The following is a 16,497-nucleotide window of genomic DNA, read 5'->3' as shown; positions in this document are numbered from 1 at the left end:
ACCAAAACCTTAAGCAGATGTGGGAGACTGTCCATACCCCCTGATCTGAAGCTCACATGTGAGGAGGAGTGGAGGAAGTGTGGACCATGTCTCTGTCACAGTGACCCATATAACCAACTTGCAGGGGGTGAGGGGTTGTCCTCCCTGACCCAGTTTAAAGGATAAAGGATTTGAGGGCCCATGCTTTAAAGAACAAAGGTTCTCAGAAAGAAAGGGGTGGTCCCTCAGAGGAGGGGTCCTGGTGACACTTGTGGGCACAGCATGCCCTGGGGAGAGTTGTCTCTTGTTCATAGGAGCTTGGCATCCCAGCCTGGATTTTTTTAAGTGTAAACCGAGCTTTATTTCCTTAGTGGGCATTTTCAGAGTCATCCCTGTCCCCAAATAAGGATACTGGGTCCACCACACACTGGTGGCTGCCTTTCAAATATGTACTCTTTGGGTCACTTCAGCTTTACCAAGCCTCAGCTGCTCTCCAGCAGGACACTCTCGACTTGGTGCATCCTCCGGGGTACTGGCCCCCCAAATCCTAAAAGCCTGGGAGGCGGACTCTTTCCCCTAACTGAACTGAGGCAGTGTAATGAGAGCCATCGGCTAGGACCCCCAAGTCCTCCTGTGCAGACCTGGCCGAAAAAGGGGAAATCCCAGCTCTTGGGTGGCAGTGGGCAGGTCACTTCAGCTTCTTTTGTCTAAAACCCGACGCCTCAGGTCAAATCCCGGGATTACAAGCCTCCCGGAGCCCCGCCCCGAAGGACCCGCCCCTCCCGGGGCTCGGCCCCGCCCTCCCGGGGGCGCGGTTCGGCCCTCCCCGCTACAGTGCGCAGGCGCGGGCCCTGCCAGCGGGAGAGTCCGCTGTCCTCGGCGCCAGAGCGGTCGTAGCATCTTCGGTGTCAGCGTCTCTTCGCCCTCTGTCCTCTCCCTCCTCGGCCCGCGCGATGGCGAAGCCGCTGACGGACAGCGAGAAGCGGAAGCAGATTAGCGTGCGCGGGATCGCGGGGCTGGGCGACGTGGGCGAGGTGCGGAAGAGCTTCAACCGGCACCTGCACTTCACGCTGGTCAAGGACCGCAACGTGGCCACGCCCCGCGACTACTACTTCGCGCTGGCGCACACGGTGCGCGACCACCTGGTGGGCCGCTGGATCCGCACACAGCAGCACTACTATGAGCGCGACCCCAAGGTGAGGAGGCAAGGGAGGCCGTGGTCCTGGCGCTCGCCCTGCACTACCCAGAAAAGGGTCAGCACTTGTGCCTGACCGTTCCAGCCTGGGCTTCAGTGAAGTGACAGCAAAGGGATGCCCGGAAAGACGCACGCAGTGCTGGTGCGTGCGGAATGTATCCTAAACGGTGGGAGCCACCCTCCTGCCTACCCCGGCAACCCTTTAGCGGTCCCTGCACTGGCCTCCTGCCAAGGGGAATCGCCTCGGATGGGGCCCCTGTCTGCCCCGCCGCTTCCCAGTACCCCTTACCCGGGGTCAGCCTACACCGTCCGAGCCCCGAACTTCCCGTCCCGCCCTCTGGATTGGATTCGGGGTGTCTCTCGTGGTCAGTGGCAGAATGTGTTGCGGAATGGGGGGGCTTACCTTGTTCTCAGGACCAAACCCTCAGGACCCTTCCCCCACGATCCGGGTCTTGCAGGGGTCTGCTGTCCCCACAGTACCGAGCCCTGGAATCCTAGCGGAGTTTTCTGGCCTGTAACTAGCTGTACACTTCTGTGATAGCTGCAGTCTCTAGTGCTTCGTCCTCCTTCCATTCCTGAGTCCGCCACCTTTTGTTTTTTTGCACCAGCAGTGTGGGAGAAGGGGGACTGGAACCAGGCCCGGGCAGTTTTATGTTTTGGAAGAGCACAGTCATCTGCAGGGAATTGTGGGCCTTTTTTGGCCAGGCTGTGATTAGGAGAGAATCATTTAAGACGCTTGCTAAAGTAGGAGGGGTCAGAACCTTAGGAAAAGAGCCCTCAAAAGACTCTTGGCTGTAACAGTCTCACATCTTCCTTGAAGAATAGATTAAACGCTCATGGATGTTATTTCAGTTACTTCTTATATTTTGCAAAAATTTATGGGAAAAAATACACAATAAACAAAAGCAAAGTAGCCATATCCATTGCTCTTAACTATATCAAATTGTAGATGTTTGCCCTTTCAGATATTTTATTCTTAAATATAGGTACACTTTTTATAGCTTTCTGTCTTACTCAGAACATTTATTACTTTCTCAGCAACTTTCCAGGTCAGTGTATGTGCTTCTCGGAGATCATTGGTAGTTTTCAATTTGATAGGAAATCATAGGCTTCACCATGATAGATCACAGCCCCTCTGCTTTTAGACTTGCTTTTTGCCCTTTCTCTTGACCATAGAGAATCTTGGCCTTTCTACTATACTAGTTTAGAGTGAAGACTGGAAAGGAAAGGGCTCTTGCTGGTCTACAGCCAGTTTGCAAACATTTGATTTGTATATTGCTAGGCACCTGGGCAAAATACTTTGATAGTATTTTAGAGTGTTTTCATTGGCTTTAAAAATTGTTTAGTGGATGCAATAGACCTCTCCTGTCTTGCTCCTGTGTTTCATAAATCTGCCTGTTCTCAAAAAACAAAGTTTAATAATTGCTAAGAGTGGGACTCTCTTTTTTTCCCAAAGTGGAAATATGAAAAATGAAAAGACAGATTCTTTGGAATACCAACTGAAACTCCTAAACAGTTTGTGTACAAAACAGTGCAGAAAAAAAGTGGCACCAAATGGCTAAAACAGGCCACCACAACAGTGCTCAGAAAGATTTTGCCAGGGAAACTGGCCAAGAGACAGTGGGCCCCTTAGAATTTCCTGCTGATTGTTGAGCTGATTTGTTTAGTTTTGTGTTGTCCCTGTAGTCGATGACAAGGGTATGACTTCGCACCTTCAAGGACATGTTCCTGGAGCAGGGCCAGGAGATACCTCAACACTTTAGAGCTCTCTTTAGAGTCCTCTTGTATAATTAGCTCCTAAAGAGGGCAGTGATGGACTCAGAGGTTATAGAAATGACCTTTCATGAACAGAATTAATCCCTCTTACAAAACAGGTTTGCCTAACCTCAGTGAGAGGTCTGAGTTTTGATTGTCTACTAGGGAAGATACAGGCAGAAGCCTTTCTTGTTAAGGAAACCATCCAGCCTGTAACTGGAAGCTTGTTTGTGTGCTAGTTCTAGATACAAAGGCCTTTTAAAAATGGAAAGTTGGAATTGAAATGCTACTGCCTGGCTAATTCTTTTTGAAAACCAGCTGGACCTCTTCTCTGACTATAAAAGTTGCATGTTTATTTGTCATGGGTCAGAAACTTGGATGTGAGCCCCCCAGGAGAGGTGGACTCCCAGTAAAAATTCTACAGACCCCAGCCTAGCAATGGGTCAGAAAGTATACACTCCAGACTTGAGTATTTAATGATCTATGTTAACAAACTAGAGTGCACTTAGTTCTTATTTTTGTCTTAAACAATTACACAAGTCCTTATGATTATTGGTGGAAACCCTAGAACATGTAGATAAGTCAGACGAAAACAAATTTAACTGTATTCTCTCCTCCCAGAGACTATCCACTGAGATAAATGCTATCCGCATTGGTAGTTTACATCTTTTCCCCCCTATTCTGATATAAACATTTGTTTTTATTATACAGTGTAGTCCAGAGCTGCCTGTGGTTTCATGACAGTTAAAGAAACAATTACATCTCTTCTGCTCAAAGGAAGATTTTTCAAGCAACCTGCCTCACATTCAGCAAGTCAAAAAAAGAAAAACTGGCTAAAACTGAGAGTGGTTAGTTCTGAAGATAGTTGAAGGATCCCTTGAAATGATGGCAGTGTTGGAGTTTGAGATGAAATTGTTCTCTGGACTCCACTTTAAAGTCAGGAGGGGGAAAGAAAGACCTGGGATGATGAGGGGTGGCTTAGAGGAGCCCAGGAGTTTGTGGTCCTGGCTTTGCCACTCAGCCAAGGTGACCCTGTTTGGGGCGGATTTCTTAGCCTTTCTTGGCCTCAGTTTTTTCATCTTTAAACTGAGGAGGTTGTACTAGGCAATCCATTTTTCAGTTTCCTCCGCGTTCTAAAAGTTATAGCTTGTGTTTCCTATAAAATGTTCCCATTTTGAATTGACATCGACCGTGTCCAGAAAGAATTTGAGAATGCTTAAGGACGATAAGACTCAAATTAATAGAAGACAGGGAAAGCTGGGAAGAGACAGTAACAGTAGGAACACAGTTGAATTCAGCTACAAGGTCAGGACATAAAGTGCAGATGTAAGTTCTGGTCAGCCAAAGCAAATGGAAGACCATGCCAGATTTTGGGAGTCATGGGATATCTGTAGTAGCTTCTAGAACAGGCAGGTGCTAGATTTCTTCCATGGGTTCTTAAATTAGATTCTGATCAAAGGGGACAACTGAACAACCACACCCTGCAGTGGTGGAGTGCTCACTTTGCTGTGGCTCCTGCTCATATGTTCATGGTATGAATGGTAGATCAAGGAGAAGCAGCTTTATCATGGGCGCCCGCCGCTGTGAAATACCTAGTGAGGTAATTATAATGAATGCAGTTCCACTTACAGAGTTCAGCAACTTGATCCAGCACGGTATTTGAGGCCTGGGCTGCCTACAACCCCCACTTCTGATATTTTGTTTTAGTTAGCTGTTGGTGCACACTCAGTTGCTCTGGTGTCTGCCACTAATCTGTGTGAAGTTGACCTTGTTCCCCAGGGCCAAACTTGCCTGACAGGAGATAGCTCCAAGCTGTTTTCTCTGGCTAGAAGCTGATGATGGTTTTGTTACTGATTACCTTGGCAGCTGACCAAGTGGAAGGTGCAGTTAAGTCATTTTATGAGATTGAGAAGTTCTTGGTATAGGTGCCATGACTTTTTTAGAAGACAGTCTGGTCTCTCCTCTGGCGATTTTGGTTCATTTTGTGTGTCCTTTTGGCTGGGCCAAGGTGCCCAGTTCAATCCAGGTCAAATATTATTCTGGATGTTTCTGTGAGGGTGTTTCTAGAATGAGATGAACATTTGCATAAAGCAGACTTCCCTCCATAATTTGTGGGGGCCTCTAATCAATTGAAGACATTAATAGAGCAAAGAATGAGGCCCTCACCCTCCCCAGCAGAAAGGAATTCTGCCAGCACACAGCCTTTGGACTCCAAATGCAACTCCTCCTTGGGTCTCTGGCCCCAAATTTCCATCCTGCACCACAAGCACATGAGATAGTTCCTTAAAATAAAGCCCGATAGTCATGCTGTTTCTCCAGCGGACCCTGGCTAATACTGTTGATGGCTACAAAGATCCATTGTATCTTAGGAAGTACTGTAACTAACCCACTTCTGCCCTTTGAAAAAAAATTTTTGTAACTTTTACATGATTTCAAATTTTAAAGATACAAAAATAATACAAAAAATTTCCATATGTTCTTCACTCAGACTCCCCGAAGGTTAAACATTTTGACACATTTGTTATGTCTTTTTCTCTTGTACATAAATACATTTGTTTCTGACCCATTGGAAGTAAGTTGCTAACTTGATTATTCTCTTTTACTCCTAAAACCTGGGTGTGGCCTTCCAGAGTCAGGGGGACTCTTCTGTAGCTTCAGCCACTTGATTAAACCAGGAGGTTTGCTTGGACACTGTGCTCTTGTCTTGCATCCCACAATACTGTTCCTCTTATCCCATTTAGAAGAATTACAAATAAGAAAATTGAGAGAACATTCTAAGTCTTTGCCGATTATACCTCATTTTCCCCCCCAGAACAAGGCTTTAAACCATTTAGAAACTCACACATTCTAAGGCATAAAGAAAGTAAACAAGGAGGGTGGCTGTGTTTTCTCCCTGGTGTGGAACAGGTTTCTTAGGATGCAGCCAAGGGATAAGACTTGACTACATAAATTTAAAAAGGTAATTAATTGGAAACTAGAAGTTTGCTCTATGATGTCTTCAACAGACTTGTCTGGAATAGGAATTGCATGTTATTTTGGTTTTAACTGAATCTTTTTAGCCTTAAAACATGTTTAAAAATGAAAAGTAAAAGTGGCAGTGTTTAGAATACAGACTAGTACCACACAGGCTATAAATACACTTTGACATAGTCCATATCACTGCATAGAAATTGACTAGACTTGGGCTTATCTGCTTGTGGTGAGGCAGCTTCCATACTTTTTTGCTCTGGGATGGGAGTGAATGGATATTTTATAGAGCTGAACAGCAGGAAAAGGGGAAGGCAGAGGGTTATAAAAATGTGATGAGTACAGAATAAATTTGTTACCTGCAAAACTGAGTGATCTCTTGAGATCCTTGTAAGTTCTCATTCTATAATTTTATTATACATTTTTTTCAAAGTTGACTTGGAGCCAACATGACCCATGTTCTAGACCAAGGTACAAGTATCTAAGTGAAATAGGAAATCTGTGATCCACATTGAGACAAAATCTGTCACTTACTCATGGAAAGCCAAGTGTTCATGGCACTTAATGTTAAAAGGGAGAGCTTGAGAATGACTTGATAGGTTCGGAGCTTAAGAAACATGAGAGATGATGTTCCGCATCCTTGTACAAACACCACGTAGTGGCTTTAGAAAGCTGTGCCTGATACCCCTCTTGCTGGGCTGTGGTGATAGATGGGAGGTAGCCCCACTGCTTTGTGAGGCTGGGGACCCCACCAGATCTCTGCTGTGTCATATCATGGCAGCCCATGTCCTGCCCAACAGGTCATGGGCGCCACTGCCTGCTTAGCCACTGCCAGGTGGATGCTGGTGTGTTTTAATAGAAGGAAAAGAAATTGGAGGTTTTTCAAAATTCAGTTTTATTTATCTTGGCTATGTAAAAGGCAAAATAAGACTCTCCCTTTTTATAATAAACTCAGGCTCTAGAGGTGGAGTTATTAATGCCTATAATAAATTTTTAGAAGACTAATATGTGTAATATTTATGTTGATCATATTTTCATCTCTGCAAAAGAGCTTCATTCATGCTTTTCTATGCCACTAGGCTTTGCATGTAATACATAACCCTAATTGAGAAAGTAAAGGCTTCCTCTAGGCCACTTAACACTTGTTACAGTTGCATTGCAAGAAAGGACCCTGCAAGAAAGACCAACAGCTTAGTTTAATACTCCAGTTACTAGGCTTCTGTGGAAGGGTAAGGGGGTCTTGTGGCCAGGCTGAAGAAGGTGTGAGTCTAGTTCTCCCATGGGGAGCTCCCACGGGGATGGCAGACAGAAGCCCTTGGGACTGGAGAGGTGGAGAGAACAGGCAAGGTGTAGGATGTCCTTTGACTGCTGCAGCAGAATTTGGGGCCACTAAGGAACTGGCCCTTTGCAGGTGAGATCTACTCAGACAAAGACAGTGCCTTTAGGTATCTTTTTTCCAGAACAACTACCCTGCTAATTAGGTTTTACACTCTCCCTGAAAATCTGCTTTGTTAAGTTGCCTGCTGTTGCCTGAGTCCAAGCCTAGCACTGCGTTGGTCCCCCAAGTGGGTGTGGTGCCTAGGTAAGTGAAAGGGCCCTACATCACCCTCTAGCAGGGTGGGAGCAGGGACTCCCTGCAGGGTTCAGACATCTGTGTGTCTTCGTGATTGGCTGCTTCCTCCATCTGGTGGTTTTCACTCTGGACCACCTGAAGGAAACTAGGGAAAACAAAACCATTGGAGGGAACTATACAATTTCTTTAGTCACACATTTAAAAAGAAACAAGTTGTAAATGGAGGCCTAGTACCCAGCAGAGCCAGGTCTGTAGCAGTCCCTGCTTAAAGCTGGCCCATGCCATCTTTTCTGAGCTGCCATGCTATGGAGACTCCAGACACCCATTTTTCTCTCATTCACCCCCAAACCCCCACACAGAAGGCCTCCCAGCATCATTGCAGAATAAAATAAACTGCTGAACCCTTGACATATCTGTTCACCTTGTGAAGGTAAATCAAAGGTTATGCTGCAGTGTTCATCTCTTTAAAAAGGATCACGTTTCTTCCCTAGTGCTAGTTAAACATCAAGGAAGGTTAAACTAACAATTTAAAAAGTGCATCCCTCTAAAGGCAAAATAAAAGCATCTCAGTCACATTCCTGACTTGCCAGCATTTTATAAAACCTTTAGGAAGAACCACCCAATAAGTATGTGGGGAAATATGAGCCCTTACGTGTGAGGGAGAAGGGAGACAATTGTGCTGGAATGTGACTGTGGGGCTTCTTCTGGTCAGTGCACTGTCACAGTGGCCCTTATGCCCAAATGGGGGTGGGGGTGGCACAGCGCCATGGAAACCCCATATAGTGATAAGTCAGTTGAAGTGTAATGTAAATAGTGTCTAAGGTGATGACAGGTCAGGAAGGAGCAATGGAGCGTGAGTGGCAGTGACAGCAGGGGCACCTGGCGAGGCTGTGCAGGTGCAGTCATTACGCTGCTGTGTGCTATAAAGGATATTGGAATTCAGTAGCAGTTGCGAAGCCAGACGTGCAGATAATCAGAAATGTTCACAAAGGCTAAGTCCGTATGCCTTTATTTTTTCCATGCATGTCCTTTCAATTTTGTAGATTTCAGTGTGTAAAGAAAGTTTGTACTTTTCAACTTCCTTATTCAGGGACAACATGCAGATGTAGTTCATCTTCCATGTGGCTATTTTGTTCTCCACTCCTTTATGAGTTTTCCCCTAATTTGTTCACTTTTCCAACAGGGTTTTTGTGTTCACTTTTGCTTCTGTTTTACACTCAGTGGTGCCTTCATCTCTGTTGGTTTTATCTTTTATTTGTCTGAATTCATGATTGGGTCTGTTACCTTATCAGTGTTGCTGGGCTTCCTGAATGGTTCTTACTTCTGAATTCACCCCTGTGTAAATGCTCGTGCTGGGCGTACTTTGCCCTCTGTGTTTTCTGTTCTGTTTTCCTGGCTGACCCCCACCCCCACCCCACTCCCTGCTCCAAGAATGTAGCTCTCTCCATATCTCAGAGTACAGGCAATTCTTCCCAAACCAGCTGTTTGCAGCTGCATATGGGCAAAGGCTGGTGTGGGCAGCCTGGAGGGACCAACCCCTCCCTGGTTCCCAGGAGCACATGAGAGAATGTTCTGTAGTGTGTACATGAATGTGTAAAGTGCTTTATCCTTTCCTTGGCTTCAGAAGGCAGAGAAAAACCGAGAAGAGCACCTGTGTCCCCACCCCTGCACTTGTGTTGATGTGGACAAGGGTCAGTTTTCTTCTGCTTCCTCTAACTGGTCTCTTCTGTTTTCTTCTAGTCATTGAGTTTTAAGAAGTTGACAGAGGCATTTTCTACCTCTTTACAACTGGATGTATATTATTTTTTATATGCCACTTATTTTACTGTTTATCAGTTACATGATTTGCAAAGTTTTCCATCCAGTGGACTATCTTTTTGTTGTTGTTTTCTTAATGGTATCAAAATTTTAAATTCTTATGAACTCTTATGTTATTTACTGTTTTTTCTCTTGGTGTCATATTCAGAGAAACCATTTCTTTATCCTGTAGGATTTCTTCTATGTTCTCTTCTAAGAGTTTTATAGTTTTGGTTCTTACACTTTCTTATACAAAATCCATTTTGAGTTAATTTCTATATATGTACTGAGGTAGTGCATGTTGCTCTCCATTTATCCCAGCACTAGTCATTGAAAGATTTTTCCCTACTGAAGTTTTTTGACATCCCTGTTCAAAATCAACTGACCTTAAATGTGAGGGTTTATTTCTCACACTGTCCTATTCCATTGCTCTGTGTGTCCATTTTCATGACTGTGTTCTTGTAGTTAGGCTGGAATGTAGGAAGTGTGAGTCTTTCAACTTTGTTCTTTTTTCAGGATTAATTTGACTATTCCAAGCCTTTGTCTTTCCCTCTAAATATTAGGATCAGTAATAGCTAGCAAGGAAGCTAACTGGACTTTCAATGGGTTGTGTTGAATATCTAGACCTATGCTGGGAATATTGCCATGTCGGCAATGCTAAGCCTTCCAATCCACAGATATAAGATGTCATGGATGCTGTTCACTCAGGTCCCTGCTGGTATTTGTGCAGTTGGGAGCCCCGCAGACCAGGCCCACCCTGCTTTTTGGTTATGAGAAGAGTGCTTTTAAAACTTCTGCAGTAAAGTGGGAAGCAACAGTGAGAATGCTGCTGTAAAAACCCTGAGAATGGCCACAGAGTTTCCTCAAAATGTCTCCTGCTAGCTGCTGGTCAGAGCTCTAAAGGCAGTGTAAAAAAAGACACTAGCACATTGATGAAGGAAATGGACCTAGGCTCACAGCACAGAGGCAAGGACCACGCCTGCCTGAGGGCAGGCCATGTGCAGGTGCCCCGCTGCCTATCTTGGGCCAGGGAGGGTGAGTCCAGGCCTTACCTTTGCAGCATTCTGTGACCCATAATGGAGTAGACTTTTAAAATTGTATCTTGGAGGTTTCAACCCACAGGAAGGATGCAGCCACCATTGTGTCAGCACTCTCCTCTGAGTCCAGTCATGCATCTCTCCACCTGTGTGTTTGCACACATACCACAGACACGCCCTTTCTGAGGTCTGGTTTGACTTTAACTTTTTATTTAGAACAATATTAGATTTATAGAGGCTTGCAAAGATCATGGAGCATGCACATGTAGCCTTCTATCTGCTTTCCTGGTGACGAGCCTCCAGTTTGGGTCAGTCTGATGTTTTCTTATGAGGAGTCTGGGGTTACAAATTTTGAATTTTGGAAAGAATGTAACAGAGGTGAAGCCCCACACTCACCACAGTGGGGATGCTAACTCACCTCCATCCCTTGGCTAGCAGGTATCAGCCTGTGTTGTTCTCCATTAGAAGTTACCATTTCCTGGCCCTCACTGGTGGTGCAGTCGGCTGGGGCACAGCACTGCAAGCTAGCTGTGGACACTTCAGTGCGACTCAATCCCCGTCCCCTGGAGCTGATACACATGGCGCAACAGACCTCTCCTGTCTTGCCTTTCATCTGTCCACCTGTTCTGCTCCCCACTCTGGTGAATCCTCTCACCGCCCCTGCACTTCTGGCCTGTACCCCAGTTCTGTATGCATAAATAAGTAAATCTTTTTAAAAAAAAAAAGACATTAAGAAAAACCTGAAGGATTTTCTTTAAAAAAAAGTTATAGTTTTTCCTTTCAGACCCAATTCATTAGATAGTGGGGAATTGAGTTCCACCTTCTGAATGTGTAGGCACTTGTTAAGTCCACCCAAGTCATGAATAATTGTTTTGGGGGCCATAATAGGGCCTGCAGATATTCTGAATCCTCCCAGCCGTGTCTTTGGATCTGTCTCCAGTGTCGGTTACTACCACGATGTTCTCTAGGACTTTGTCCATTCCTTCCCTAACTTCCGTGTTTACCAATTGGAATTCTCTTAGGAAGTTTTTTGTTCCCCATATATTTTTCTCAAGTCTTTCTTTCATCCGCAGGAGGCAGCAGTGAGCCAGCCACAAGCACCTTCCTGGCCTAGCCACTGCCTCCTGGCTGCCCCATCAAAGGGGCTTGTAAGGAATATGCGGAATACTGAGCATGCAGGTGTTTATATCTTGCTCAGCACGAGTGAGTGCTGATGTCCTCTCCATTTACACAGAACTACCACAAATCTCAATCCCCACAGGCCCTAAACAGGCAAAATCTGACTTCTGCTTCATGAAAAGGAAATATCCATCACCCCTCCAGTTGGGTTTACTGTGGGGTTTACTGTGCTGAGTACTTGCTGAGTGGTGTTTACTGAGTACTTGAGGTGGATGTCAGAAGCTGTTCACATTTGGAAATGTACCCCCTACAGGACTGTTTTATCCCGGTTTAGGGTTGTAAATAGGTCACCCACTACGGGCACACGGCCAAAAGAGGCCAAGTCAGACTCCAGCCTGGCTTGGGTTCTAGAAGCCTATTCCCCACTGCTACCTTGGTCTAACCACCAGAGAAACTTCATTTATAACTCCTTGGGGACTCACTCTCTGTGATCAGGGGCTCTCCCTTAGAAAGTTCCCCTGGGTGGGCTATCCTTTGAAAATTGAGATTGTCCAAGGCGGGTGAAGGGCGTGAGTCCATTTGGGGGATACTGGGTTAACAAAAATAAAGCCTCTGGTAAGTGCTCTTATGTAACCTGCTTTGTGTGTGACCAAGGATGAGAAATCTCAGGTGTTTTCTTTTACTTCCCCAGCGAATCTATTACCTGTCTCTGGAATTCTACATGGGTCGTACACTGCAGAATACGATGGTGAATCTTGGCCTTCAGAATGCTTGTGATGAAGCAATTTACCAGGTATGGGGCCCTGGGGCTGGGCTGAGGTATGGCCTCTCCTGGTACACTGAGGTTTTGATCCAAGTTGCACAAAGGTGAACACTGCTGGTAGGATTTGCACCTGTCAGGGTTACTGGGAAATATCTTATGGCTGAGGGTAGGGGTTTGGGTGAAGGGAGTGGTTTGGAGGACAGTGCTCCTCTTTCTCAAGGAAGAAAGTTAGAATTGGGCAGGAAGAAGGTAGTTCAAGAACTGGGTTGCATTGTAATGCTAAGTTTTAAAGACTTCTGGACACCATTGCACTCCTCACCCCAACCCCACAGCTGCAGATTTAACACATGGTGGAAGTGGTTGGTATCATGCCATTGCTCCTTGCTTTATTCAAACTGGTCTCTTTCTCCCACTCCTAAAAGAACATCTTGTGTTTATCCTACCTATTAGTTTAAATTGCCCCTTTTCTACTAATCACACTGAAAGTTCCTTGCATAGTATTCTTAAGAGTTACCCTCTTGGAGGATAACTGTCCTCACAGTTCATTTGTTTGCAGGTTCAGAGAAGAATTGCAGCTGCTGTGTGTTTCTCTCTCTGTCCCCCTCCCTGGTCTCGGTCTTCCTTCCACACCTGGATGCTTGGTGTATAATTTCTCGTGTGAACTTGCAGCTCTTAGTATACTTTACTGCCTCCGCTTTCATTTGGTTTCAGTTTGCTGTAGGACGGTGCTCTGGGGGCTGTGCTGGGGCCCCCATAATATTTACATAATACTTAGTAAAGAGTAACTATCAGGCCAGGTAGTCTCAATAGACACAGCAACAACAAAAAAAATGCAACCAAAAATTTGACTCACAGGTAGGAATCTTATGCTCAAAATTATCTAAAAAGTTTGGAGTTCCCCAGCACGTGATTGTCATTTGAGTTCCCTTCACTGAACTTGAATGCTGGAGGATGTCTGCAGGAACCAGAAGGTACACAATATTTTAGCTCACCAGTGGAACTTTTCATTTCCCAAAACATTTCCTTTTATACAATTCTTACAGAGCATACAGATTTTAGAGATTATTTATACCATAAATATGCAGAATCTGTTTATAACTTTCATCACAGTACAAAAAATGTGTTCATTATAGAATTGATACAATGCAATTAAACACATTTCTGGTTAATTTTTTTTTAAAGTGGCATTTCACTTCCTATTTAATAAATCTTGTGTTTAAAGGTGTTGATGGCTGATTGAGCCTTTAATGTCCTAGATATATAAACTGAACCCTTGAGGACTTAAGACAGGTACTGGGTGCTTCAAGTGGGAACCAAACGATGATGAGTGGCTGGGATGGTCCCTTCCCCTTCATAATGCCAGGTTGAAAGCAAGACGGACCATAGGGGGCAGGTCATACTAAAAATTAGAACTTCAAAAGAAGCACCTCTTTCCTAGTTGACCTGTCAGGGATACATTTAAACTTTTTCATTATAGAAAATCTTAAATATATACCAAAATTGAGTGATTTTTTTTTAATGAATTTCTTCCACATGCTCATCACCTGACTTCCCCCCACACCTCTGCTATTCCTAGATTACTTAAGCCAATATCAGAAGACATTATCTTTCAATGGGTATCTCTAAAAGATAGGGTGCTACCATTATGACCCCTAAAATATTGACAATAATTCCTTCATAACAGTTTTCCAGGCAGTGTACAAATTCTATATTACCTTATAATTTTTCAGTAGTTGTTTAGAAATTGCATTTGGTTTGTATGACTTGTGAGTCTTTCTTATTCCATTACTTCTACTCCTTTTTATTTTTCTGCCTTGCAGTTTATTTGGGTTTGTCCTGTGGGGCATTCCACTGTCCATAGTGGACTGACTGAATCTCCAGCTGGTGTTTTACCTGCTGCTTTGTCTCAAGGATGTCACTGTCACTACTTCTACTCAGCATCCTGATGGCCCTATTTAGGATGTCAGAGTATTTAGGGAAGAAAATGAAATAAAAGGCATCCATATGAAATAAAAAGAAAACTATCTCTGTTTGAAGATGACATGATCTAGAAAATCCTAAGGGATCCAGTAAAAATATATTAGGACAAATGAATAAGTTCAGCAAGGCTGAAGGATATAAAGTCAATATATAGAAACCAAATGTATGTTTTATACCTGCAATGAACAATCCAAAAATGTTATTTAAGAAACAATCCACTTAAAATAGCATCAAAAAAGAATGAGACATGATAATTCATTTTCAGAGGAGATAAAAATTGTATTCTAAAAACTCAAAAAACATTGTTGAAAGAAGTTGAAGACCTAATAATGGAAAGCATCCATCTTAATGACTTTGGAGACTCAGTATTTTAAAGATGGAATTCCTGTCACATCTTCATGTTCAGTACAATTCCAGAAACATTCTAGTTGGCTTCCTTGCAGAGACTGAGTCACTGATTGTGAAATCCTGATGGGAATGCATAAACCAAGAAGAATGAAAACAATTTTTGAGGACTTACTCTCCCCACAAACTATAGTCACAAGGAATGTGTGGTAGACATATAAGATGGACATATAGATCAATGAAATAAAACTGATGATTTAGAAATGAACCCTCACAAAGAAATCCACATAGTCAATGTATTCTTTTCCAAATTAGGGGAGAAATGGGTAAAATATACAGACATGTAATTTACAGTCTTAACTGTTTTGAAGAGTGCAGTTCAGTGGTATTAAGTACAATCACATGTTATATAGCCATTGTCCACCTCTATAACCCTTTTCATCTTCTAAAACTGAGCCTCTTTATGCACATTCTGCCCTCCCCCATCTCTGACAACTCTCATTCTACTTCCTGTCTTTGAGAATTTGACACTGTAATTACCTCCTGTAAGTGAATTGGTACAATAGTTACCTTTTTGTGACTAGATTGATATCTTCAAGTTTCATCCATGATTGTAGCATGTCAGAATCTCTTTTTCTTTTTAAATTTTATTTTAAACACCCTTGTTTATTTTTTCACAATATAGGATTTCTCTCCTCAGCTGCAGTCACCATTGTTTTCTCACCACCAAGTGCCCACAGTTCACTAATACATTCTACCTCTCTTGCCTCCCCAATGTTCTCTATTCTTCCCTTCTCCTTTTGTCTCCCCTCCACCCCTCCTGAGTGTCTCAGATCTACAGTCTGATTTCAATAGTTAGTTTTACATCTTGCCTTATCTGATCTCACAATTGTGCTCCTAGGAGTCTATCAAAGGACACAAAAACACTAATTTGAAAGGAAACATAAACTCCTCTGTTTGTAACAGCACTATTTACAATAGCCAATATATGTAAACAACCAAAGTATCCCAGAACAGATGAGTAGATTAAGAAGATGAAGGTTTATATGCACAATGGAATATTACTCAGCAATCATGGATGGAACTGGGAGAGAATCTCTTTCATTTTTTTTCCCTGTCTTTTTTATATATATTAGTTTATTTTTACATATTTTTGTGCAGTTTTCCATCTTCTCTTTCATTTTTAAGTGTGAATAAAATCCTATTGTATATATGTATGAATATATACATGTAATACCACATGTTCTTTATCCATTCATCTGTCAATGGATACTTGAATTCCTTCCACTTTTTAGCTACTGTGAATAATGCTGCTGTGAACATGAGTGTGCCAACATCTTTTTGAGACCCTGCTTTTAATTCCTTTAGGTAGAATCTAGAAATAGAATTCTTGGATTGTATGATTATTCTGTTTAACTTTTTGAGGGACCACCCTATTGTTTTGTACAGTGACTGCTCCATTTCACATCCTGGCAACAGGGCACATGAGCTCCATTTTCTCCACATCCTCGCCAACACTTTTTGTTTTCTTGGATTTTTTGATAGCAACTAATGAAATGAGTGAAAAGCAGTATCTCATCATGGCTGGAATTAGCATTTCCATAATAACTAGTGGCATTGAGCATCTTTTCATGTGCTTACTGGCCATTTATATAAATTTCATTTTATTTTGCTGTACTTTATTGTACTTCACAGATACTGCATTTTTTTTTTAATTGAAGGCTGTGGAACCCTGCATCGAGAAAGTCTATCAGTGCCATTTTCCAAGAACATGTGCTCACTTTGTTGTTACATGTAATTGAAATATGTGTATTTTTGAGAGGCATAATGCTGTTGCATACTCAGTAGGCTAAAGTTTATTGCAAAGATAACTTTTATGTGTATAGAAAAACAAAAAAAAATTGTATGCCTCATTTTATTACATTTGCTTGTAGTGGTAGTTTAAACTGAGCCTGCAGTATCTCTGAGGTGTACCTGTGTATCTTCT

General features: G+C 43.2%; 1 protein-coding gene across 1 annotated transcript in view; it reads left to right on the top strand.

The window, feature by feature from the left end:
* Positions 1–824: 824 nt before the first annotated feature.
* The window catches only part of PYGB (phosphorylase, glycogen; brain), a 43,350-nt gene continuing 27,677 nt past the window's right edge, over positions 825–16,497 (top strand). The window contains exons 1-2 of the mRNA XM_004687122.2: positions 825–1,175; positions 12,114–12,215. Of these exons, the coding sequence (XP_004687179.1) occupies positions 933–1,175; positions 12,114–12,215 (345 nt within the window). The 5' untranslated portion in view covers positions 825–932. The remainder of the gene's footprint in view (positions 1,176–12,113; positions 12,216–16,497) is intronic.

This window comes from Condylura cristata, unplaced genomic scaffold (assembly GCF_000260355.1).
Source record: "Condylura cristata isolate star-nosed mole 26May11 unplaced genomic scaffold, ConCri1.0 scaffold00022, whole genome shotgun sequence".
NCBI lineage: Eukaryota > Metazoa > Chordata > Mammalia > Eulipotyphla > Talpidae > Condylura > Condylura cristata.
The sequence above is the reverse complement of the archived record's forward strand: the minus strand, read 5'-3'. Positions and strand labels throughout refer to the sequence as shown.